Source organism: Chaetura pelagica, unplaced genomic scaffold (assembly GCF_000747805.2).
Source record: "Chaetura pelagica isolate M959 unplaced genomic scaffold, ChaPel_1.0 scaffold166, whole genome shotgun sequence".
In the NCBI taxonomy this organism is placed as follows: Eukaryota; Metazoa; Chordata; class Aves; order Apodiformes; family Apodidae; genus Chaetura; species Chaetura pelagica.
The window spans coordinates 392,473-420,097 of NW_009953758.1; the positions used below are offsets into that span (position 1 = coordinate 392,473).

Sequence of the window (27,625 nt, forward strand, 5' to 3'; positions counted from 1 at the left end):
GTCTGAGCCGGCAGAGTGCAGGTGCGGCCTTGAAGCCTCAGTAGTTAGAAAAACATTCCACTGTCTTATCAGCCTAGCAGAACACACTGTTGCTAGTTACAAGAAAACTTACTGAAGGAAAAAAAAAATCAGCAAAAAGAAAAATTGGCTTTATCCTGGCTCAAACCAGGACACTTGCAAAAATCATTTAAGGAAAATGAGTTAGTGTAGTTTTTCTTCAAAGATGTATCCACACATCTAAATAGACAAAATACATCCAACCTCTGTGGGTCTTTCATTGCAAGTCTAGAATCAAGCAATTTAGTATTTTGTTCTAAAGTTCTGTGTGCCTAAATTTGATAAGAACTGTAATCAAATAGGTAAAACAAGAGTAATTCATCAAAATTAGAATGTTTAACCTACTCTCCTACCTAGAAGTTCTGGAACTCTTGTAAGATCACATTGCCAATGTGACCAAAAGTTTGACATGTCTGTGTGAAATTCTGTTTCAGAATCTACTGTCCCCCCCACTGCTGTCAGCAATGAACACTCTACACACCCTGTGCAAGGTGGTTCTGTAGGATGCCCTCCTTCGTATGAGTCATACTGCCTGCACGGCGGGGTGTGCAATTACGTTCCTGATCTACAAGACTATGCCTGCAAGTAAGTACAGAAATTTGTATTGTCTGTGCTGGTGAATGGTATCTTTAGGGATTAGTTGAGTGCAGACAGTGCACTGCTTGTCCATAAATTATCTGTTCATCACTCATCCTAGCAATTATCATTAGGCTCTGCTTTTTTCTTGCAAGTAATCACTTTAAGTTTCTGTAAGTGGTCACTCCACTCACACCCATTGCAATTAATAGTAGGATTGGATTTGCTCCCTAAACACTCATTTCTTTACTTTGGAAATGTGAGATAAGTTGTTAAATGACTTAGTGCTCATGGCTCTATGAAAGAGGTGCTTGTTGTCTCTCCTGTTCATATCATGCTTACTTGTACCTCCCTGTTGGCCTTGCTGTTCATGTGTAGCACCCCCTGGGATGGGAAAGGACACTTCTGTCTTGTCTGCTCTGTCTGGGACCAGGGAAGTCAGCATCTGGTGTCAGTATCTTCACTTACAGCTTGAAGAGCCATGCTTCCTGGGAGAAAGGGCACAACGTGATGGTCCTCTTAAAAAAAGGGAGAGTAGCAATCAGACCTCAAAAAGGAGACCTCCTTCCTCATGTTCATAGTTTTGTGAAGCCTAATTCCAGGTTCCTCAAATGCAGTTACTGATAAAGGGAAGAAGAATCTCATATTTGCAGAAGTCAGCCTTGGCCTGGTCAATGTGACAGCCTAGTCCCATGGGATATTAATTTCTTCAAAGCCATGAGTGCTGGAGTTTAATTGTGTAACTTGATTATATTTGAATCTGTTACATTTTTCTTCAAAATCAAGCATGAAGGTGTTTATAGTGGGACAAATCCAATGCCTGTCTCCTCTCATGGGGTCTTACCTGCTAAGTGAGGACCTGTGCAAGGGATGGATTCTGCTTCATAGTAGGCAAATCTCCCAGAGTGTCTCAGTAACTCAAGTGGTTCTGGTATAACCCTGAAGCGAGGAGAGCAAGCTTGGTGTGGAAGGGTTTCTTTGGCTCACCATTCTGCTAGGTCTTGCTTTGTACCAGGCTATTCCTGCAAGCACTGTAAAATCCTAGGCTTTCTCACTTTTAAATGTATCTCCCTTGTCTACAGACCTCCGTACCTGCAGGAATATGAAAAGGATATATCTCAGGTACATACATGGGAATGAAGTGGATCCTTTGTGCTATGGCACAAAGCTCAGCAAAGCCATTACAGGAGATGGACTCATGGTCATCTCTGGTATCTGTTATGAATTTTTAGTGTAAAATTATAGAAGCATTGAGAACTATCCTATTGAAAATGATAATATTTAAATATAATAACAAATACATTATAATATATTAATATAGATATATAATAATAAAATATAAACTATAATCTTAAATCTAAACCTCCCCGACACAACTTGAGGCCATTTCCTCTCATCCTGTTGCTTATTATTAGGGAGAAAAGACCAATCTTTAGATTATGCTTTCAATATGAGGTGGTAGGCCTGACAAATGTAGGATCTGAGCTTTGCTACCAGGGAGCTCCTTAATATTCAAACCCAGAAGCTTCAGCATTGTTTTCCTTAGTCATATTAACAGATTTTACTCTTGCAGATTTTTTTTCGTATGGTCTTTCTAGAACCACTGTTCAGTTCTTTCTAAAGTCTTAGATTTACTGAAGTTGAAAGTTTGTTTTACGTGCCAGTGGGTTTCTTTAGCTTGTTATATTCTGCATGAAAACAAATACTGATGTGCTACCCAATCTTTTGTCCTTGCGTGTTACATGATCCTCAGTGCTCATAACCTATTAGGTTTTCTGTCTGTTTGATGAAACTGTTTCCACAGTTTATTATTTTAACTTTCAGTTCTTTTTCCTCAACGTCGTGCTGCTTATTTTTACCCGTTTCACTCACATGCAATTCTGTTCTCACTACTATTTCAAGACGACTTCAAAAGATCTATCTGAAGAGATGTATCTAAATGGTAACTTCTAGTGTGCAGTCTTGTTCTAGTCCTCATAAATAATTGAAAGAAAGTAAATATTTTAGCATGCAATTTCCTACAGCAGGCAAAAGTTTAGTCCCTGTGCCTTCCTGAGTCTAGGAAGAAACCCTGTTGAACACGTGTTGCAGTACATCTAGCAAGGAATCTTTCATGTTTTCTGTCATGATTTACTAGGCCATAAAGAACTAATATTCTAAACATCACTGTTGATTTTTTTTTTTTAAAAAAAAAGCATTAAAAAAAGCTTGACTGTACAATGAATAGTCTTCTGATTGTTTGCAAGTAAGAATTGACAAGGATTTTTAAGATGGGCTTAAAAAATAGTTGTGCAGGTCAGGCATTCTGTTACTTTGTAGCAGATTGCCTTTTGAATTAGGGGAGTCTGCTATGTAAGTGTATTCCTCAAAGAGCACTGAGTTTATTATAATTCAGAGTATGTTAATAATATTTCTTAAAAGTAGTTGTTTATACATTGGTACCTATATTCCCATCTCAACCTTCTGTTGATTCAGCATCATGGTACATCTTGGTGAATTATACAAGTTTCTAGCCCTGTTTCTCTTACAATGTTTTTTTCTTCAAAAAGTGTGCTACCCCACTCCCAAATAATACAAAGCTAACTGAACAGTGGTTTCTTTGTGTCTGTAGTATGTCTTAAATCAGTGATGATTAGAATAATCATCAAAAATTGTATTTGGTGTGTACTACAATAATGAATCTCATGGTTTCCACAAAGGCCAGCACTTGGCCTATAATTATAGAAAATCTGGTTGCCCCAGCTTCTGTTTTTAATTATTTTCTTTTCTACAGTGTATGATGCAAATCTGACAAAATCTTGCTTTAGATTAGTTTCTTGTGTACTCAGATTTTAATGCATTACTGCATTCAGAGCAAACTCAGTTTTGCCCACGCGATGCATCCCTGCTGCCTGCTGTTTCAGGAGTTGGTGGAGCACTGCTTACCTGGAGGCTGGCCAGGGAAGTGACTTTCATGCGGTTGGGTTCTCAGAGCCTAAGTGCAGCTCACATGAAGAGTGAGCTGTGAGGCTTACTGCAGCAGATAAATGAGTTGCTCTTGGCAGGATATGCAGTAAATGCATTTTCACAGATGTAGGTTGTTTGAGAAAGCAGGTGAGTTACTGAAAGGTGGCATAATTTGGATAATCGAGATTAAGTCTTTTGGCTTGCACATTTTAAGACCAGTTTGACTGGTTAAAGTGCAGAAAGGAAGTACTGTTGCATAAAATATGTAGTCAAATGGAAAAAGAGTACAAAGCTTGGAAGCACAGGTCACTTTTCTTCTGCATTGGGATGTCAGATGTAATAAAAGACTTTTAGCATTCAGCCATAAAAGCCCCTTTAAAGGAAAGGACAAATATTGAAGTTTTCTCATGAAAGAGGAGTTTACTGAAGTTTTTTTGTTAGGTTGGGTTTTGTTTTGCTTTCTTGGGGGTGTTCTTTTGAGTATCTGCAGATCAGACTTAACACTTGAGCATATGTCTCTTTCCTGGTATTATGCCTTGGCATCGCTATCTCCAACATTTGAGATTAAATTATTTGTTGAGGAGCATGTAAAAAGTGTCAAAAAGAAAAAGAACATTTTCTGGTACTAAGAAGAACGGCTACACATTAGTTGAGAAAGCTTCTTTCCTAGGGCTAATTAGCCTGTATTTATATACAGCAGTCTTGCTTGGCACTGTTTTGGGACTGTGCTCACAAATGTTCTTCTTGCCTGAAGAAGATTGTCATGGGGATGCTGTAAAAACTGGATGGGAAAAGAGTTGGAGGAGCAGAGGTATAACTCTTGCTTTCTTTTACTATGTTTTAGGTTCCCAGAGCAGCCATTGTGTTTGTGTAGGACTCGTGTAGCAGTTACTGTCCATGGGGCTGCTTCTGGGGTTAACACTGCTATAGTGATGGGCCTGTTAATCTGATACCCTTTCCTCCTTGTAAAGTACACCAGCCTTCCTGAATTATCTCCTCCATCCTCTTGTGCCCCTTGCGCCCTGTTCATCTGTTTTACTCGCAAGCAGCCCCAGGATGACAGATCAGCTTTTGGATTTTTCCATAAGGATGAGAAGGGGCCTTTTTCAGTGTTACACATAGTCTGATGTATCAGCTCAAGCGAGAGGACATGTAGGTTGCCACTGAATTTACTGAAGAATATGCAGCCTGTCAGTACCTGAATTAGGTTTGTCTGCCTTTACCTTTTTGCTTGTTTTATGAAATTCCCTGCTCATTGATGTGTCCAAACTATTCCAAATAGGTACACATGATGACTTTTTAAAATCTCTATCTATTCTGTGTATCATGAGCCTAGAATATCACATTTGTGTTATTAGTGGTTTCCATTTAATTTCACCTTAGAAATTATGTAGAATGGTTCTTATTTTACAAAAGAAAAGGATCACTGCCTTTTAAAATTGTGAGATTCTTAATCCTTATGGATGAAGGAGGTCCATGTGAATGGAGGAGTGAAACAAAGTAGTAGGAGAAAGCCCAAATGCAGCCTCCACAGAATTATTTTGAGTGACGCAACTTTGTACAGAATTTGAACCAACTTTTTACAGAATGCAGGCTGTTGTTGCCATTTAAAAAAATTTCTTCAGTTTGCTTTTAAAGCATTTACATACATTATTGTGCAATGGCTAGATTAAAAGAAGTCTGTGCTCATCAATTCTTATTATCAAATTACAGTAACAGCTGAAAGGAATAAGAACAGGCATCTTATTATTTTAGGTGCTGTATGTATGATAGCACTGACCCTGCAGTTAGTTTGCTGTGGGAGCTATATGGCACAAGTACTTCTGCTAAAAAGCTGGAGGGAGTTTTTGCATTTTTTAATACCTTCCTGAACTGGGTAAGATAAAAAGCCAATCCTTGCATCATTAGCATTTGATCAGATGAAAGAATTCTGTGAAAAGGCAGGGATCGGAGAGCTCATGTATCGTTTGTTTCTTCATTTAAAAAAAAAAAAAAAAAAAGGCATAATAACGTACATCCTTACAAGTTAATACATATATCAGCAACTTGTTTCAATTGTATAATTATGCAGACTATTTCTATAATTTCTCTTTTGGGTAGAAAAATAGTAATCTGCATACATTTAGGCCTTTGACTTACATATATATGTCATATATCTTTGAGTTTGCTCTCATATGTCTGGGACTAAAATGAGCAAAAATAAATTACAGTTGAATTAATTGTCATGATGTTGTGAAACATTACATACCAGACTCTCGTCTTTCAGGTGGAAGAAAAGTCTCTGTGTTGTTAGAGCTGTCTGAAAAGACATTAGCATCATCGTTCATCTCTGATGTTAACTAAGCAGAGAATTAAAAGCTCCCACAGAACTCTTGAATGTATGACTGCCCCTTAGAGGAAATTTGATATCTAGTCCAGTTGCAATGACAGCAATGAGCTCATTTTAGCCAATGTTGTTTAAAATTAAGCCTGTTTCTTATGGTTTGTTAGCATGTCATATCTTTAACTCCACATACTAGACTGATAAGTTGTGACACGTGAAAGCATAGAATTGCATTAAAAATAAATGTTGGTAGCATATAGCAGAATAGTATGTCTATGCTGCTAGATAAAGGAGAGGAAAGAGCTCCTGCGCCGTAGTAGTTTCTTTGCTGAAAACTTCCATGACTTGTTTCATTATTGACCAGGATTCTGCAAGGAAAATATAGGATCTTCTAAATTATAGTGAAGTTGTATTGTTGTTCTTAGGAGTTCTCTGACTGCCAATTATTTATCTCTTGATCAGGTACGACTGGTAAACCATCATCTCCACCACCTGTAATAGACACGAGACAGATGAGTGAGAAGCTGGAGACAATACTTTATCAGCTCCGTCAGGTAACCCGAGAGAGGGATGAGCTGCGCAAGCGACTTGCACTTTCATCTCCTGGATCAACTTTTGATGACTGCAGGTAAAAAATAGGGAAATGTAACATTTTAATTTATTTCTCAGTGTTTTCAATTGTCTTGACTCCTGCTTGTTTGTAGAACAGCAAGGATATTGTAATGTACACATTTCTGTAATGTGCCTGCATCCTCTTGATGTGTGTTTGTGTAAGAGACCACATCCAGGTTTCTGAGCTGCCCATTGAATGCCTAGTGCCACTTCCTCTGCCAATTTTGCTGTGGAATGAGGGGAATAGGGAGAAAAAAGCAAACAAATTGTTTAGGCTTCCTGGGTTATATTAGGGGAGGAGAAGGAAGACTGCTCTTTTGAAAGCAAGAGAGAAGAAAGGGAAATAGCTCTGAAATTATATTATACTGTTTATAGTATATACTACTATACAGTAAGGAAATAGCTTCTGTCCTTTGTATGTGGTGAGGTCATTAATTGAACTTTATGTCTGTATGAAATAAGGTCAAGATTTGAACCAATGAACTGGAGTTGAGAGAATCTGTCTGTTTTATTCACTCCTTGGCTACCCTTCTGAATGCTTGCATCCTCTACCTGTGAGTTCTTAGGGCTACTTCAACAGTGTTCAATCTGAGGATCTCCAAGCATTATAGGGATGGGAGAAGGAAAGGTTGTCAAATGTTGCCATTTTTTGTATATCTTCCAGTTACTTATTTATACAGAGGGATGCCTTTGAGGTCACTAGAGCTTAGGCATTGAGGATTTTATAACTTATAATAATGTTCTCTGTAATCCAGGATGCTATTAATAAGGTTTTGATGAACTGTCCTCTCAACTGCCCTACTTTTATATCTTTATTTGTCAATTTAATCTTCTGCTGCCAGTGTGAGATTTCTATGCTGTGGAAAATATAAATGTTTACAGCTTACAGAAAAACTCATCAAAATAAACATTGTATTTGAGCAGTACTTGGGCAGTGTGTTAGATGGAGGATGCTACCTTCCAGGCAAATCCTGAAGAGTGGGAAGCTACTGAAGAGTCTTAGTTGACATATTTTCCTTAAGTGTAGAAGCAACTACCTCTCCTATCCACATACACATCTATGGCTTTTGAAAGCTTGATGGTATTTTTTTTGTTTGTTTTGTATTCTTTTGTAATACAAAACTAATCTTTGCCCTTCCTTGAGTCCAAGCCTAGACTTGTAAATTTTTAATTTGTAAAATGTTACTCTGAAGTATGAAAGCTGAAGTATCATTATTTAGATGGTGACTTTTACAACCTGAAAAGGGCTTTTGGTTTGTTGGCTGTGTATGCTGCTTTAACCATGACTGCATCAAGCAGAGGTGGTATAGAGGCAAATCTTAATGTGCCATGTGCTTCAAAACAGTTGCAGTTCACAACACATTTTTAAGCTGGGCTGCGCTGGCTGTGAAGTCTGGCAGTTGCAAAACAGAGCTGGTTTCTAAAGCAAGTGTTGATTAAGCCTAGAGCAGTGGAAGAGTAGTCACAGAAGTGGGTTGTGATGTTCTGACTCAGGTGAACATGTGTCATCTGTGCTGGACAGAAGTAGGAATACTCATGCTGTGCTGGTGTCACTTGACAGTGACTGTATGTTTGCACATGTTGTGGTGGTTAAGCAAAGATTTGACAAGTAATTTGATGTGCTCAGGGTCCACTTTATAGACTTAAATTTGCTATTCATACTGCTTATGTAGTAAAAAAGATACCTGCAATACAAATGAAGACTGCCTTTGAGGAGAGACTGTTTTATCTGTAATTGGTTTTGCTCATCATGGAATTGCAGTAGTACAAGTTGTTGCGTAGGCATTGCCCACAAAGTTGGATCTTTCATTTGCACTAGCTTTTATTTCATCATCAGATACGTTTAAAAGTAAGTCTCACTGTGTCCTTGATTTATGCTCAGGATAACTCCACTGGACCACAGAGGGGTTTTAGCGTTGTTTTATGAGTATTAGAAAAACAGTTGGACCTTTGATAATAGCATTTTAAATTCTGTTATCCTTTGAACCAATGTTTCCAGAATAGCACCTCCTCTTTACTGAAGTCATAGCTTTGTCTTTTGTCAGGCATTTTAGCATAAAACTGTGGTGGTCTTACTTAAACAAGAGTCAAATACTACTTGTATTTGAATGGACTGCTTTTTTTTGGGTTTTGTTTGGTTTTTTTTGAACTTCTGACCAATGCTTCTCCTGTGCATATCCCTGTTTTTATTGCTGAAACATAAAGCCTTGGAGAAGCATTGTGGAATTTATGGCCTTGGTCTTCCAAATTTTTTTAATTTAATGTAGATGAGCTGGAATGCAGGATGTTACTGATAGTGTTGTTGTTCCTTCCTCATTGTGTGAGTAGGCTAACTTCTGTAGTCATCTAAACGGTACCCAAATGTTTATAGGATTTTAAATGTGTGGGTTTTCTTTAAAACAAAGCTAGTGTTACTTCAGCAATGTATGAAATAGACAATATTGGTGTTAAACTTGTAGAACAAGTTCTGACCATAGCTTTGAAACTTTAGTAAAAATTCATACACCGAAATATATTGCGTGAATATGAATTTATGATTGCGAGCTTACTGTGCTAATGGCTTTCAGTAAGCTGAACACTTCAACTGAGAGCTAAACTGTGCTTCAATTATTCTTGTCATTTTAATGACTGTGGTGGACATATGGGGCCAGCTTTCAAGAAGTTCACCCTAAAGTATAATTTAAATCAATACTTGGGTTTTTAGTGGTTCTGTCAAGCATGTGAACATTTCAAATTGAATTTTACTTATGGTAAGTAGGTTATATTTTAAAAGCATAACACTGCCATAATTTTGTTAATACGTCTGTAACACTGTATGAATACACTACTACTTCTTTCAGCACCCCTAAACAGCAAATTTGAAAAAAAGGCATGAAGACATCCCTGTAGCTATGACTTGATTATGTGGTTGCTTTACTTGAATTTGACATTTAATTGTTGCTAATGTTTTTCAATCAAGGAAGGGACCTTTTGGTATTTTTTTTCTCAGGAGCATTTTTCTGAAAAAAAAAAAAAAAAAAAAAAGAGAAAAAGAGGTATTACAAATTAAGGCCTTACTACACAGCAATCCAAATATGACTGGGTTGCTAAAAAACACTTTTGTATCATACACGCACTCCCTAAAAGTCTCTGAATCAGATGTGGCTGGCATTTTTGTTTTAACAGCTCTCACTGCTGCAGCAGTGCAAAACCATTTTCATTTTGATTAATGTCAGCTGCATTTCAGTTCCAGAATCCATGTTACTGTTTCTGTTTGAAGCAAAGAGAATTCTGATTATTTTTCAGGCTGAATTGACAGTAAAGCCATTTGGGAGAGAGAGATCTGTGAGGGAGAAAGGGTGATCTGTGCAGCAACAGAACAAATCCAATATGAGAATAAACAGAGTTAAATTAGAAAACAATTGTTTTCTTTTTTGTTTTTGTTTTGTTTTCATTGCCTGTGGAGTTATAAGAAACCCAAGAGGTTACACAGGGACAGCTGTCAGAAGCTTAATTTTGAAGCTGGAAAATTCAATGGTGCAAAAGTTTTGTGACTGTAGGAGAGGAACCATTCAATTTAGAGTCTCTTTTAGAAGCTTAGTGCTTCGAAACAAGAAAGCATAATCCTGCTAATTTAGTTTCCAGCATGGTTTATGATTTTTCTAAAAAATAAAAAGGTATCATATGCAACGACCACACATTCTAGACATAATCTGTGTTGGTCAATTGCTTGATAAGGTAGATTATTTTAGAAAATTTCTTCTCTCCCAACCATGCAGATATAGTAAAAAAAAAAAAATTCAGTCAGATATTTTCTTGTGGCTGACTTTGCCTTTCACATTGTTTAGCTTACTTAAAGTGGTGTATGGGAGGTTATATTGTACTGAAGATTCCTAATTATTTGAACAAAATTCAGGTTATTTTATAGAAATGTGAGATACATTTTGACTTGTTTTCTCATTAATTTATAGTAGTTTAAAAGAACATGATAACACTCAATGGGATATGTAATTCAGCAGAGTGATATGGTGAAATCAGCTAATTTCAGTACTCTGCTAGTCAAACTAGTCAAATTCTGCTGGCACAGATGCATATGTTTGGTGTCCCACTGAAGTTATTTCATTCAACTCTTAACTCTGATTTTCCTGGGGAGCTGTAGACAAGGTCCTCCAGCCACTGCTTAGATGAGTTTTTCCTAGCCCAGGTTTCCATGCATCTCCCACTTGACTTTGGCATCTTCTTTTCACCCCTGCTATCAATGCAACTCTGTGCTTTTTCTTTGAGAGTTTTGACATGGTAGCACAGGGAAGTTGGGTGTACTGTGACTGACTTGTTCTTGTATCGAGTAACAGTTCTGTTCTGTGATAATAGAGCTGCTCAGAGGAGAGGTCTGTGTGTGCTCAGGACTGGTTTTGGCTGTGTTCGTGTTAGACAGGTTCAAGTCAGTGAATTTTTATTTGTGGTTGCATCTTAATATGAAGTGTTAAGTATTAAAATTAAAGCATAATATTACCTAAATATCAACAGTTGGGTGTTACTATTTATATATCGGATAGTAATTTCCCAGAATTTACATTCTCTTTAGTAGCTGATGTCTGACTTTGTATCCTTTTTCTGTATTAGGCCTAGTCCAAAGCCAAATCATGATTATGAAAGACTGAAGATACAGTGCATGAAGGCCATGTCAGATCTACAGTCTTTGCAGAATCAACACACCAAAACACTAAAAAGGTGTGAAGAAGCAGCAAAAGAGGCAGACTTTTATCAGTAAGTATTAGTAAAGCTATATGAGGTAAGACTTTGTATGCTGCATCATAAATTATTAGAACCTGGTAATAAGTGGTTTTTTTTTAATTCTGTTGTTCCACTTTAATCACAAGATTAATTTCTGGCCTATTTTAAATTATCAAGTATGGATTACTTGTTTTATTTAGAAGAAGCTGAGATAGAAATTTCTGATGTCTTGATGGGACACTGACAAAGAGAACCTACTTACTGTCTTGCAGTCCAATCCAGTATTCTTACTGTCTGGCAAGAGAGCAGGATATAATTTGAGAGGATGTAATTTGTTACTGTTTTTTTTTAATAGGTTGTGATAACTCTCACTCTGACTTTTGTAAATTTTAACACAGGCCTAAACCCATTGTGAATGTTTATGAAAATGCAGTAAAATATGGAAAAATATTTCTAGCATGTATTTCTGTTAAGGAACAGTCATTGATGCAAGTTAGAACATGTTTTCTTCACTTGAAAGAAAGTCAGCTCAGAAATAGAAATGAAGATAAATTCTTGGCTCTAAGTTTTTCATTTAAATCTACACTATGAAATATGTCAAGTATTTAATGACAGCATTTGTTTTCATTGGGAGCTGCTAGTTCTTAACTGGCACTTTCACCCACAAAGATAGGCATCGTTTCCTTACATTCTTCTCCCAAAACCTGAAAATAGTATTAAAGGTTGTTAACAGGCACAGATCTGGCAAGCAGTGTGGCTTATTTTATTCCTAGTTTCATTTGAGGATTTTCAAGTACTTTCATTTGCTAGTGAATTCTGTGCAAAACATGAGTCTTCTGTACATTGTAGATGACTTTTTTTTTTCTGTGCTGAATTACTTCTGTCAATCCAATGCTGACATAAAACATTTGTACTCTTTATCCTAAACAGTGAGTGTTTTGCTTACATTATTTAGGAGTTCTGTAGTCCATGAAACCATACTGTGTTACACTCTGTTTATTTCTGTATTCTCATGATAGGTTAAAAGGATTTAGTCTATCATATAGGAGAAAAACTGTTGAGTATTAAAAGAAAGAGTTATTGAAATATTTGAGTATACTAAGAATATAGCCATATTCCTCAGAAGCAGCAATTTAGGCTTCTACAAAATGATATATGTATACAATTTATCCTTGCTACAGACTAAGATTATGTGGTCAGAAGAAAGCATGGTATGTTTTAATGGATTAAAAGGTAATCATTTTTATTAGTTTTAAAGAATTTAATTACTTGGATTTGAATAATTCAGTTTCCTATTTAAAAATGTAGAGAGTCTGAAACTTCACTGTTGGATTGTAGGTGCCCAGAACATGACAACACATGTTAAAATCCATGCATGCAATTCCTGTTCATCCTATGAGTAATTTTCAGGATAAAGAAAGAAACTGAGCAGAATACGCTGTTCAAGTTATATTTTCTCCTGCAGTAATTCTTGGAACCCCATACTTTAAGAAAAAAGTTGCCATACCAAAGAATTTTATTTCCAACAAAATCTGACTAACAGATTAATAACCTACATGTAAAGACTGTGCACTCAGTTGTGCAATATAATTTTTATATTTTTTATTTTTTGAAGATTGTCCTGATTTTAAGGAGTATTTTTTTTTTAAAAATGCTTTGGGTCATTCTGTGCAGGAAATACTGGTGTTTAATTTCATAAAGAAAAAATGCAAAGTATATTAACATTTAAATTGAATTTGTATACTACTTTGTGTTGTGTGTGGGTTATTTTAAATAATATGAACTTTAAGCACTTTACCAGCAGGTGTGATAGTTCAGTTTGAATCATTCTGATTCAACAAGAAAAATACTTGTCAGTATCCAAACATCACTCTTTATTTAGTCTGTGATAGTGAAATACATTAAATTGATTTTTTGCTCTTTTTCAGTACTGGTCTTACCTAATTTTGGTGTGCTACCTTGTCATCTGAATGACAGCCTCATCCTGTGGCTCTCAATTGATTAGTTTTTAATTGAGAGTGTATTTCTTTCAGTACTTTTCAATGGCTTGCATAATGGAGTTTGGAGTAACTTTGATAGCTTTGTACCTCCTTGAATGTGGTCTAAATATACATAATGTGTTCTTTTTAGTTGTGGGTTTGTTTGGGTTTTTTGGGGTGTATTTAAACCAATAGCATACAGGGATATTTTTGTACTTTTGTTGGTTTTTTTTTTGTTAGTTGCTACTCAGCTGAGGCGTCCAAGAGAAAGTGGAGGTGTTTAATGGAATAATTCCTGTTATCTCCAGGATCATTTTATACTTGCATTACACATTTCTGGTTATCTGCTTCCTTTTAAAATGACTATGAAATTGCATTGATGGGTGGCCTAAATCCATAATCTCTTCTGATTTAAGAATACTGTGAACTTTTATGTATTTTTGTGTTTATGCCCATTTATGTTTGTGATTTTTATTTTATTTTTCTTATGCTTGGAAGATTCAAATATGCAGAACTGAATTAGTTTGGCTTCCTTTTTTGGTAGGAAACTCTTACTTGAAATGCATTAGTCCAGGACTTCGTCCTGACAAGTTGACTTCTAAGAGCATTTTTTGTATGCCATGACAGCACGTTGCACAGTCGGCTGCTGAGTGACCAGTCACAGCTGAAGGAAGACATGGATACCTTGAAAAGGAAAAACACACAGTTGGTGCGAGAGCATAATCACCTCCAGCAGTCATGTGAGGAAATGAAGAGACTTCACGATGAGGATCAAAAAGAGATAACAGACCTGCGCAACCAGCAGCAGCAGGTAAGCTGCAGTGTGGAGTCTTAAGTGCTGGAAGAGGTAATTAATTGCTTCTCTGATAAATAAGCCAATAAAATGCGCAGCGTTGCTGCCTTTTCTTACTCATTTTGAAACATCCACCTTACATTTTATAGCAGTAGGGGAGAAAACAAGATCTTGGATACTAATTAATTTCATGTGTTTAGCTGAAAAAAGAATGAGGGATATAGAATATTAGTTGGTATTAAGAAATTCTGTTTCAGAGATGAAAAAAATGTACATGAGGAAGATTGTATATGGTGATATTTTTATATGTGGGTGGAGAAGCATCAAAATTCTAGCTTGAAGTTGCAAAGTGATTAAAAAGATTACTGTTTTCCTAGTGTATTTTATGGGACAGGGCTAGCTTTAAACTTGCATGCTATGTTTTGTTGGTTTTTTTTAAAGTATCACAATAAAAAAAAATGAGAAGTATGGGTTTTGTTTTTTAAATTATTCTAGTGATATTGTAATGGTTTGGGGAATTATTGAGCTAAGTTTTTTTTTTACTTAGGTTTGCAGATGTTATTCAGTTAGCACCAACCTGCGGGCTGATAAATGATTTTGAACTGAAAACAAAAAAAGTACAAGCTTTTTAGGCAGACATGGACATTTCACAACTATATATAGTAGACTGTCTCTAGGACAGTGTTGTTCACACATTCTGAAGGAAGTTAAGTAAGAGTAATAGTAAGGAGCAACTGGCCATGTCCAGTCCACGGTTCACCTGTGGGAAAGGCAGATCAGTTAGTTACAATAGTTATGGTAACACGTGGAATGGTTAAACAGGCTATCTCGATTTTAAGGCTGATTCACAGGGCAAACTTGCAAGTCAAACATTAGGCTTCAGAAGCAAAACCTATGCAAACAAAAATAATAATTTGCTAGGGTAGGAGGGGCAAAGGTCAAAGCAAGCTAGATGCGCTGAGTGGTACTTTAGGAGGTACTTGAGGGCTCATGCAAAGAGGAATGAAGATTTGTATTTCCTTTTCATCCCTTCCTCTAATGTTATCTTGAGAGCTGCTCTGTGAAATGATTTAGCAGCTTGGTTCAGAAGATGGCTGATGTTCTGCATGGCAGAAATGGTTTGCTGGCAAATTGCTTACTTGTTCTATGCCCCACTTTTCCAGTCTACAAAGCAGGGATGTATGTAGAACCTCCACGAGAACTCTGTTGGATTTTGAGGTTCTATCCTGAAGTTTGAAATTACCTGGCAGCACAGAAAGAGGCTGAAGTATCATTGTCAGTTCTTATTTAAAGAAATTAAATCTCGTGTCAACATCATAATTAAACCTTTAAAGAAATCCAAGTATGTAACTCCATAAGAAAGTTGTGTAATTCCATTTCTCAGCATGTGAGAGTGAATCATGGTGGCTTGAAGGGGCGCCAAGAGTCTTATCTTGTCTGTCTTATTTCTCACCTGAATTAGTCTGACGCTATTTACGTTGATCCGTCTGACGTGTCATTTTGTTGTCAGGCCGTAGCAAAACATATCTTGGTGGCCTTAACTTTTGATCAGGTTACTCTTTGTGTGGGATTGTCATGGATTTGCTGTGTAGCAGCTGATCAGCTTAGGTTTCTACTGCTTGTATATGAAGTTTCTTGTTACCATTTCTGTCTTTCTTCGTCCAGCTGGGCCTATTTACTTTTTCTTGGACTGGGATTTTGAATGGTATACCTTCCTTATTACATTGCTTCCTGTTTATAGCATTTCTGCCTTCCTCCATCAAATCTCTGTTATGCTGAATTCCATGCAATTTCTAGTATATTTGTCCTTTATTTTTTAGTATGCTTTCAGCAAAAAGCCATTCCATATGTCATTTAGACAATGAGAAGTGGTTTGTTTCTGTTTGGAGTCTCAAATACTTGGTACTCAAACCTATTCCCAGAATGATTTGGGAAGTAGTCTTCAGGAAACGGCTCTTGAGCAGGTTTAGATCAACATGTATTACACTTTACATATGCTTGTAGTTTGTCAAGTTTAGTATATCTGAAATGGTTCACTGAAGCATGCTAGCTAATCATGGATCCAAGTCTGTGTGGATTATGCTACTGAATCCACTGAGAATAGATACCTGTGGAAATGCCATGTCAGTGAGATTCTCACCAAAGTGCAGCCTTATTCCAGAACCATCTTGAGCAGTAATACCTGCTGCTTTGCCAGAGAGACCATTGTCAAGATGAGGAACTTATTTCTCTTATCTTGCCACTGTAAAGAAGTGGTGATGGTTGTTACCTGCTTCCTGTGGGCAGGGAGTATTGGGCAAAGTGCAGGCACTTCCTGTCTGTCTCCTTTCATTCTGGTCTGTGGGCATACAGGTTCTTCCATGTTCAGGAGCTTGCTCTCAACAAAAGATGAGGAGCCAGTTTGAGCTTACAGCATAGTTGCTATGTGTTTTGTTTCAACTTTTTGTATGAGCTCATGTTTTCTTTCTTGTTTTCCATCTTATTTTTTAATACTTTGATTTTCTAATAGTTGGGGACATACCTTTATTAGATTAATGTTCAGATTATATGTGTTCCTGGAACCTCTCTATATAGAGCACATCTGTTTCTTCCTACTGCTCCATCAGAGCCAAATTTAAATTTGAAAGAAAAAAAAAAAGAGCATAGTATTTTTAAAAAAAAAGGCCTCATTTCAGGCATCATTTTTGCCTTTTGAGAAGGAAGAAGGACTAGATTTACTGAAGCTCATAGGGGATTTCTGTTGCTGCTGGTCATTTATCATCACTGTTGCTATTTACTACAAGATTCTTATGTCAATGGAAATTAATTTAAAACTAAGATTCAGGTCAGACTTTATTAATGTTTAAATTGATTTTTCTCTTCCTGTTTATGTTTAATGGATAGCTTTTGGAACAAAAACCTCTGTGGGTAGTTCTCAGATAACATTGTATGAATGTTAAATATATGCCTATGTGTATAACATTTAGAGTAGATTTTATTCTCAAGAAGTTTTAAATTATTCAGTTTGTTCACGGAGGATACAAGTAACCTGCCATGAGTGCCACCTCGTGGTCATTTCTTAAATTACAGCTATTAACTATTAACAGCTAACATAGCTATTACAACTATAATCTTGATCATCAAATAACGACTGCATCTTGCTATATTTACGAAGTACTTTGCAAACAGCCTGAGTTGAATAACTTTTGGTAGTGGTTACCATTAGAGAGATTTTTCTAAGCTTGTGTACTCTTAAGTTGTGATAAAGCAGATTTTTTTTTTTTCCCAGTTATAAAACAGACACAGTAATGCATAGAATAATAACAGTAATGCTTAGAAGAGGCTCAGTGTTTCCTTAGTGTTTAAAAAGAAGTATTCTTAAAAATGTTTAATATATTTTTCATGTTGTTTCTAATATATATCTTAAATCAAATATATTGGACTAATTAAAAACTGAGTTTCATAATAAAATTTTGGTGATGCTTTTAGGTTATGAAGCAAAATGGGTCATCAGAGATATTAAATAAACTTTATGATACAGCAATGGACAAGCTAGAGGGTGTGAAGAAGGACTATGATGCCCTGAGGAAGCGGTACAACGAGAAGATCGCAAGCCACAATACAGATCTGAGCCGCCTGGAACAGGCTGAGGAGGAGAACAGACGCCTTCAGAAGCAGGTTGACATGTTAATGAAGCAAAGGGACACAGCAATACATTTTCAGCAGCAATATTCAACCTCTCTTAGAAGGTATAAACTGGTTTTGATATCTTCAAATACACTGTGAAAGCAGTAACAATACTAATGTAACATCTTATTTTCTCTGTGGTAGAATCAAATACTTCCCGAACTTTTTTCTAATTTTTCCCTGTAGTGTATGGTGGTGTGAGGACTAATCATGCGCTTCATGATAACATTTTCTGGAAAGTCCTGGAAGATGTAATGGGGATGTTTGTTTGGAGAAATCATGCTTTTTCTTGAGAAAAGGGTTTCCCACCTAGTGTTTTGGAATTGTATGAGGAATTTTTACTGTATTTAGCTCATGTGAAAAAGGATCAGTCTGCCTTTCAAGCCATGTTTAATCTTAGTTGTAGACATGGGAGTCAAATGCAAACAAAGGTTTGTTAAACCTCAGATTTAGTGTTTCAAGTGGTTTTATTTAAATAAATTAAAAAAAAATTAATAGGAGGATATAATTTCTGAAGTGTTTAGCAAATACAGATGTTCTCAAGCATAACTTACCTTTTAATTACCTTAGTTTTGTGGTCCCTGTGGAATTCTCAAACAGAGCTTCAGGCTGGCAGCACAGTTCACTGGATGCAGATGTCTGGGAGTCTTACTTCTCTGGGAATGTGCTCCTTCAAGTGCCAAAACAGAAGGGCACAGACACTGTCACACCACACTTCAGGTCTCTCTCCTCTTCCTTGTTCCTAAGCCAGCACAGATACCCTTATGGGGTAGGAATAAGGCTAATATACATAAGGACTCCAAAGAGTTTCTATAGGCATGTTTAGAATGTTTTCACTGATAAGAGTTAGGGATTATACACACCTCCCACAGACTAATGCCAAAAGAAGTTGATTCCACATTCATAGATTTTTATATTTCAAAAGGTGAGATTGAGTGCAGATAATAACGTACATATGAATAGCACGTACATAGTTATAGGAGAGTATGATTAATAAGAGAATATGTTATGTAGCTTAGACTGCCAGGGATTCCTGGAAGTTAAGGAAATTAGCATTGTCTACAGAGGACATCTGTAAAACGTATCCAGCTGCCTGTATTTTCTCCTTAGGAAACAATACAAGGTCAAGCAGGACTGTAGTGTTTCAGCTGGAACTTTTCTTTCAGGTTTTTATGTAGGTTTTTATTGCTATTTAGTATGAATGCTCCCCTACAGCAGAGACTTTCCTTTGTGATCAGTTCCCCATGCTAGTATGCTTATCATGGTTTGGTTGGGTTTTGGCGTTTTTTCTTTGGTGTTTTTTTGATGTATGTTTTTTTGGGGAGGTTTGTTGTTTGTTGTGTTTTTTTCCTGCCTTACTCATGACTTTGTTTTGTTTTGTTTGGCAAATATTGTCTTAAATCTTTTTCTTGCTCCTATATCTTCCCTATGTTGTCCTTGATTTGACCTCCGAATAGTTTTCAAATATACTGTAATTTCTCACATGGCAGTGAGGTTGTTTTTCGTAGTCTTCATTGTAGATTTTTAATATAGCCTAGTACTTTTCCTATACTATATTAATGCTCAAAGTTCTGAAAAGACAAAAGAAATCCAGATTGTAATGTTAGGTCTTCTGTACTGCTAGCCTGACGATCTCTAAAACTGAAGAATTTCCCAAAAGGAGCAGGGTGATGGTTTTGAAATTATTGGCAGTTGCCTCAGTAACACTATGGCAATGCTTTGAATACACTGAGGTTTTCAAGGAATTACTTGAAATTGGGTTTACAGCTCTCTTGGGAAAGGTCAAGCAATATGCTGGATTGGACAAAAAATTGCACTTTTAAGTGGTATGAGATGTGTGTGTGAGAGAGAACAAAGTCTGCCAGAGGTTTGTGGGCACCTAAAATTTGGATAAACCTGAAAGTGCATCAGGTTAGGTGCAGTGTTTTTGTCAATTGCATTGGCCTGAGAGTTTTAGAAAAAACATGCTAGGAAATAGTGGTAAAACCCTGCTCTCAGGAGAAGTTCCTTTTCAAACCTAGCTGTGAACTTTTCTGTGGAATTATATTTCCACTTTTTAGAATGCTTTGTCAATATAAGCACAAGTTACTGTTTCTAAATTTTCATGTATTTTTTTTGATTGTCCAATACGTGCATAAGTTGTAGTGATGAAGTGCATATGGTTTTGTCTGTCTTACGTTAAAAAAAAAAACACAACTACTTTTGACCATTTAAGATACTTTGCATTTCAGTTTTACTGGATCACCTACTGTTGAAAACAAACAGTAATGTTTGAATTACTTGACTTTAGTTCCATTGCCTGCATTTTTACTGTAAGCCGACTTTTTTATCCTCTAAATTGCTCATTAACAACCTTGCCATATCTGGGCATTTTTGTTTTTTTCCAATTCTGCATTTGTTTCCCTTCTTCCCACATGCCTGGGAGTGTGTATTGGGAGAATGAATTATCATCTAAGATGAGCAGAGCTCAATGCAGCAAATAAAGTTAAACTTGTACTATGAAATAATGGCAATGTTTTACAATGCTTTTAGAATAATTTGATAGAAATTAACTTTTAAGAATTAAATTAATTCTAAACTACTTCTAACAAGTTTCATTTTGGATCCCTGAAGAGGTTCTCTAATATTCCCAAAGGTTCACTAATATTCTTAAAGCAGTAATTAGGTTAACTTTTATTTTGCAGCACTGAAAGTACAGTCTAAGATATCCTTTGCAGTTTTGTTTTGCTAATCCCTACATTTGGTTATGCAGCCAAATCCTTAATGTATGGAAAAGGAAAATGAGGAATAGGTATCTTACTGACATTTCTGCTTGGTTTTAGATATGAATCAGTACAGCAGGAACTAAGCAGTGCCACAGCACAGAACAAAGAGTTGCAGAGAGAGATGGAGCGATTACAGTCGGAGGTGACAAGGTTCAAAACGATGCAGCTGAAAGCAGCAAAGGATGCAGAAAAATACAAGGAAGAAAGGGATTCAGTTTTCAATGAATACCGCCTCATAATGAGTGAGAGAGATCAAGTAATTAAAGAGGTGGATAAGCTTCAAACAGAGCTGGAGCTTGCAGAGTCCAAACTAAAGAACACTTCTTCTGAGAAGCGAGTGGCTAGTGAAGAGATGGAAGCTTTAAGACAGGTACTAACCTGTTATTTTGATGGGGAAGGGAAATGAATATTCATTGTTCAATGCTAGAATCAGAAATGTATGAGTGATTAATGGAAAATAGGAATGCATTGCAAAAAAGAAATTCTGTGCTGGTGTTTTCACAGAATCACACAGAATCGCATAGCAGTCCTTTTTACTGTCAAATTATTAAGATTGCATGTAGAGTACCTGACAATTGAAATTCGCTATTCCCTTGACTACTGCATTTGTCTTAATGCCATCTGTAATAATATAGTTCTAAATATTCATTGTTTTTAACTTCTAACCTCTGCAGGAACCACTCAGTGGATACTATCTACTATGACTTAAGACGGTACATGATAAAATAGTCTCCAATAATTTATGCAAAGCCTGTGCTGACATGCATGTTCTTACTCATTTGCTCTCCTTCTGCCTTTAAGTTAAAGAGGATATTTAGAAGATTTTTCACTAGAACTCAGGCATGCCTCAAAGTGTATTGTATTTTTCAGCAATTTGTTCTTGAAATGCTTATATCACAGCCATGTTGTAATGGTGCTGTTAAGATTTCCAATTTAGTGCTTGGTTTCATTTCAGCTGACACTCATTGACTTGACTGTTTGGTTTACAAATACTTAATTTAGCATGACATAAATACAAGCAAATATATTCCATTGCCTATAAATCTCATTTTTTTTCACAGCATTACATCTGAACAAAATGCCCTTTATGAAAAGTTAAGGTTTGGAGCTTTTTTTAAACCACAACATTGCTGAGAGACATAATGTGGATTGTGACATGTGGTTTCAGAGCTTTTAAAAATAACTAACTTGTGGTTTTCAACCCTGCACAATTGCCATCTTAGTAATTTAGCTTCTGCAGTGAGTGAGTTTTTAGTACGTTTCATACCTGTTCTACTTCCATCAAGCCATTAAGCTGATAGAGAGGGTCTGTTGATTTTGGTGGAATCAGGGTAGCTGGTAAGGAATAGATGGAAGTAGCCACAATTAGTTATTCTGATCCAATTTGTTCTATCTGTCATTGTGGCACTGTGAGTGCCAAAGTGCTTTAATGGACAGGAAATAAAAATTTTAAATACATGGGCATTCCCTTCTACCTAGATGACTTGAAGTAGTGTTTGAGTAAGAACAGGAAGGAGCCTAGAACTGGTGAGTGAGATGCTGGCAGGGCACAGTCATGCATTTTTCTTTACCCCTCTAACTGGCCCAACAGAAAGCATAAATAACTGCTTCTATAATGTACTGAAAGATCTAAAATAGAAGCACTGTGAATTTTGTTCTTGTTTTCCTTTCCTTTAGACATGACTCTTCTGTTCATGAGCAGGTATGTTTCTGCATCACATAGCATTGGCTTGTCACATTCAGTGCATAAGAGATTTTCTAGTTCTGGTAAAGCAAATGTTTGAAAGGTTGAGAAAATTTACTGATCAAGGGATACATTCCCTTTAAATAGTATCTTGAAAAATGCCCCTAGGTAAGTGGGATTATCCTGTCAGTGAATAGTTGGTCTGGTGCTTGCCAAAATATAACCTAATGTTCTTTGCTCTCCTTATGATGTATAGCAGCTTCATGCGCCCTGTTAGACAGTATCATTGGCTGATTGAACCAGGACTGAATCCATTGAAGTTTCATGTGTAGTTTCTTTTATGACTCTTATGTTTGCTAGTGTACCTTTTGTGTCTCAAATTCAAAAGCAACTGAAATGGAGAAGTTTGAGGTTGAAGAGGCATTATATTATGAGTAGTTACTGATGAGGTTAGTCAGTCAATTTCCTAAGTTGAATACTTAAGCTTTATGGGGTGCACAAACATAATGGGTTAATTTACATCCAAAATGTAATAATTGTCTAGCATTTTTAGATGATGGAAGAAATCCCAGTTTTTTGCACCAACCACAGATTTGGATTAAGTTCTCATAAATTTGGCTACTCAAAGCCAGGGATTAGATGCTATAGATTTCCCCCCTCTACTTGCCCAGTGGTGGTTTTGTTTGGCATAATTATCTGCTCCAGCAAATACTTAGAATGTTGTATTTCATCTCAGTGGTAGTCAGCTTTCCCCTCTGTTAAATAGAACTGTTGTATTTTATCCTGTATGAAGTTATTGTGCCATTATCAGATGCAAGAACTTCCTTCAAACTTAAAGAGTTCTTGACAAATTCAGAATAATTTTTGAACCAAATCATGCTGATGTTTCCAAACAGAAGCTCTTCTAATCAGTGTCAAGTGGCACATTGTCCAGTGCTGTCATGTTGTAATTTCGTGCAAATGTCACAGGAAGAAGACAGAGGTGAAATTTTGCTACTGACCACTGGACACAATAGCTACTCTTACTAAGACAGTTTATATGGAGCATGCTGGAATAAACTCTGACAGTGTGTGTTTTTTCCAGTCACCTTAAAGTACTGTAAATTCCTTTTTAACAAAGGGTTTTCTGGGACCTTTCCCTCTACCTTGATACTTAATGGATTTCACCTCTACTCTATGCTGCAAAAGGCTTATTACTTTGGTGTAAGTTTTTTATATTTGAACGAATATTTTATACCGACTATAGTTAAGTTGTACAAATCATTGCTTGCAGTACCAAAACGGTTTGCACCACCAGACTGGTCTGGGATTTCTCTTTTCAGAGGTACTGAGCTCTTACTGATGTTGAAGAAACTTCAGTGCTCTGGTAATTGTGATTCACTGATGTTTAAAATTCACTGAATGAGTCATTCTAGTGCTCATCTGTTACTCTACAGCAAAAATCCCTGTTTTAATACCAGTGTGGAACTGTTTTAACAGCCTGTCTAGCTTTAGTTAGATGCCATGTGTCAAAAACAGTTGTTAGTACAGCAAAATGCAATTGTCATACATGCTTTATGCACATGATCTTATTCCTTGCAACCTGTAGAGGAAAACAGAATAGAAGTTGGCTTATGATGCAGTATTTTTCTATCCTTAAGTACTTGAATGCTTTCCTTCTTTTGCTTTTCAGATTTCAGCTGTCTGGTAATCTTTTTGAGATCAAAATATCAATGGTTTTCAGCAAGGAGTGCCTGTATGTAGAAGGCCTTCTTTGTAGCCACTGGCTGAATGCTTTTAGAGAGCTGGAGCATGTAAAAAATCAGTGGCATGAATTTCAATTGCTTGAATGCCTTAAACTTTTAAAATTAAAGACTATTTTAGAGCTACATTTTACTATCATTTTATTATGTTGCAGTTGAATGCCACATTTAATAAAATGTAACTGTCATTCTGCTTTACAGCATGCTGTAGTTTTGTCTTTGAACATTCTGTAGTTTTGTACATTAGTATCTTACTGGCATATGACTTTAATGTTCCTTTAAATCTTATGAGGAAACTATATAATACTTATGTAGCAGGGCTGTCTAAATTATTTCAGTTCTATAAAATTAAGGCATTTGCTTAAAAATACTTGTAATGTATTCTTACCCTTTGCCATATTTGAAGCCTTTTTAAAAAAACATGATGTCTTGTTAATAACCTTAAATTCTTTTGGTACCTCAAAACTTTGAGTGTTTTCCTGATTCTTGCTTACTTTTGACATAGCACTGTGCTAATATGATGGTGTGATATCTGTAGTACTATGTTTAATATTCTTTGCTAGTTCTTACTTGTATGTAATCTGAGCACAGTCTGTTCTGCTCCCATTTTTCAGAACATTAGTGGTAAATTCTCTAGGCTTTTAAGGTGTCAAATGTGTATCCAGTTGGAAAGATGAACTATTACCTTCTGTACTTAACCTACAACAAACAATGGATCTTGTTTTAGGAGCTAAACTCGGCTCTCGTGGAAAGAGATCGAGCAATTTGTGAGAGGAATGAGTTGCTGGAAAAATACTGTCATGAAGTGAAGGACAAAGCTGAGGCCCAGAAGGAACTTGACCAAGCTTGCAAAGATATAGAGACAGTGAAGGAAGAAAGAGATGTTGCCAGGAAAGAGAGAACAGAAGCTATCATCCAGAGAGACCATTTACTAAGAGAATATTATCAAGCTCGTCAGGTATTGCAAGTCTTGACAGATGACTTATTTTATTTTTTAGCTTCAAAGGGTTAGTAAGTTTCAAGAGATTAGTTTAAGGTCTGTGCACACTGGGCGTCTTCTCTGGGTCACTATGAAATACCTAAATATAAATGCATATACGTTCTTCGAGAAATACTTGTTTGAAAGAAATGCACTCATGCTTCATATTACATTCTGTTTGTAAAAGTAAATGGCAAATAAAATATTGTGATCCAGCAGGTGGCTAAGAAATTAATTACCTGCTGGTAGACATTGCAAGGTGTACGTGTGTTTTTCGTGCCTGTGACTTGCTCAGGATGTTAGCTATTTCTTATACTTCTTTATGGAAGTTAATTGAAGTATAATTGTAAATTTTCTAATTGGTATATGTTCTTAGATAAGTATGCTAGTTGAACAGTTTGTTTCTCTGGCTAGTCATGTTCTTACAGTTCTGCACACTGATGCTTATCTTGTATGAACATCAATCCACATAAAACTGTAAATGCTTACATATAATGTAGTAAGACAATGAATACAATCACAACTGTTATGATCCTGAAATATCTAAGGAATACAAAATAATGTAATATGAAACTAGATATTTTTGGTAGTTTTCACTAAATTGATATTTTTTATTGAGTATCAACTCTTTACCAGTAGGAAAAAAGTGTTTAGTCTTGGCTGTCGTATGGATGTGCCAATCCCAGATGAGTGTGTGGGGGAGCAATTATACTATGTTTTCAGTAGTATGGGAAATAAATTTTTCTTTGTGTTTGGTTCTTTATGGCCAAACCAGTGGGATTTTGTAAACTTGCTTTTCTCAAGGTTAGCTGAGTAAGCTTGTGTGAACTTTGCTGTGACTTAACAATGGACCTGTTCAGACACTCACCTTTGTTAGATTCCAAATTGGAATTGACATTTCAAATATAAACATCAGCTGGTTGATCTGAGTAGGGTTTTAAATATCTTCTTCCTGCCAGTGGACTGGAAGAGAAGAAGGTGATCCTTAGAAATGAAACAGTGTCAAAAATCCAGACATGACTCTTCATAGCCTCTTTTTGGTGTTATTTGTGGCAATTTTTATTTTTGAATGTTGGGATGAGAAGATAAACCTAACGTTTAAGGTTCAGTGCTTTTTTATTTTTGAATATGATTATAACTCATTTAGAGAATGAAAAGAGCCTTTAAAATGTATTAATTATGACTTAGTAGTCTCTCTTTTGTATACATGCATTCAGGTCTTAAAAACATTCCTCCAAAGTTTAATCAAATGACAAGGATAGTCAGATTGATTAGATGTATTTATAGTCTTGGAATTAACCACACATACCTGTTTGCAAGCCCATGGCCTTCAGAGTTTGTGCTGGGCTGTACCATTGTAGTTGCTTTGTTTATTGTGCTGCAGGCTTGTTGTATCCTCTGTGTGTTTGTCTTACTACTTCACCATCTCTCTTGTTCAAAGCAGAGAATGTTAGAGGAACAAGTTAATTTAAGAAGAAAGTAGTTCTTGTCTAAACCAAGAAGAAGTAAAAAAAAAAATAATTCTGTAAAATTTAATTTCTCTGTTTTATGGACAAAGTTTAGAGACCTGTGTGCATGAATCTGTGTTGTGAATGTGTACATCTAGTTTAAGAAATCTGTGTTCTAACTGCTTATAATAGTGTATCTGATTTCTGAATATCCTTGAAGGATTTTTTTCTGTCTGCTGAGCAGGACAAGATAGAAGCAAGGAATATAATTTCTGTAATACAAAATGTTCACTGATGTTATTTTGAAGTGAGGACTTTAAGTCATGTAGATTGTGTTTGAACAAATTTGTGTGCCACTGAATTGATTACATTTTTTTGCCATTAAGATAAGTGAACATGTTTCATGGAAACATAAGAATTTAATACATACATATAGTGAAAACTTTTTGTGTGTACTTACTTAAAAATTGTGCCTAAAATACTTATCTATGTTTCTTAATTCCTAGATACAAGATTCTGCTACCCTAGACATAGAAAGAGCAAACAAAGAAATTGAAATGCTTCGGAAACAATATGAGGCAATGTCACAAGAACTAAAGGAAGCTGTCCAGGAAGCAGAAGTAGCCAAGTGTAGGAGAGATTGGGCCTTTCAAGAGCGGGATAAGATTGTTGCCGAAAGGGAAAGTATACGGTAAACAAATGCTGGATGGTACATGAGTGATCTTTCTGACACCTATATGCACTTGATGAAATTCTGGGAGTTGCTGGGTTTTGCTACCACTTTCTTTGGCTTGTTGGAACTTTTTCTGCATTAGCAGATGAAAAAAATCACAGGGTGGTTTTGAATTTTTTTGTTAAAGTTGAGGGGACTGTACAAGATCCTGTGCTTTGTCTGTGCTTTCATACCCATAATGTGTCTTTAGTAGATAGCATAGAGCCTAACTGTGCTGCTATGTAAGAACAAAAAGTATGCAGTCTTTTAGACATGACATCTAATTCTACTATAGCTATAGTCCTGCAAATAGTTATTTACCTGTGGGCACATTTCACAAAAAGCACCCAATGCTTAAACGTGTAAAGAACGAAGGTAAAACACTTCAATCAGAGTGTTTTTCTGCTGGTTTAAAGAAAATAGGTAAAAGGGAATGGTTATCTTGACAAGCTTTTCCTTAAGACCTAGCATATATAATTTTTCTCTTCCTTTTATGCCCTTTTTAAAAAAAGAGAGATCTTTTGAAACTGCTTTTTTAAGTTTGGCATTAAATATACGATGTAGTAAGACTACTTTGTTACTTAAGAGTTTTGAGTGGCTAAACTTCTTTGCTTTGAAGGACTTTGTTTC

The 27,625-nt window shown here is 36.2% G+C and overlaps 1 protein-coding gene across 1 annotated transcript in view; it reads left to right on the top strand.

The window, feature by feature from the left end:
* DLG5 (discs, large homolog 5 (Drosophila)) overlaps positions 1 to 27,625 on the top strand; it is a 100,570-nt gene that overhangs the window by 41,208 nt on the left and 31,737 nt on the right. Inside the window, exons 3-12 of the mRNA XM_010000805.1 lie at positions 492 to 642; positions 1,716 to 1,755; positions 2,458 to 2,575; positions 6,365 to 6,530; positions 11,117 to 11,260; positions 13,834 to 14,017; positions 17,468 to 17,727; positions 20,488 to 20,800; positions 24,584 to 24,814; positions 26,790 to 26,974. Of these exons, the coding sequence (XP_009999107.1) occupies positions 492 to 642; positions 1,716 to 1,755; positions 2,458 to 2,575; positions 6,365 to 6,530; positions 11,117 to 11,260; positions 13,834 to 14,017; positions 17,468 to 17,727; positions 20,488 to 20,800; positions 24,584 to 24,814; positions 26,790 to 26,974 (1,792 nt within the window). The remainder of the gene's footprint in view (positions 1 to 491; positions 643 to 1,715; positions 1,756 to 2,457; positions 2,576 to 6,364; positions 6,531 to 11,116; positions 11,261 to 13,833; positions 14,018 to 17,467; positions 17,728 to 20,487; positions 20,801 to 24,583; positions 24,815 to 26,789; positions 26,975 to 27,625) is intronic.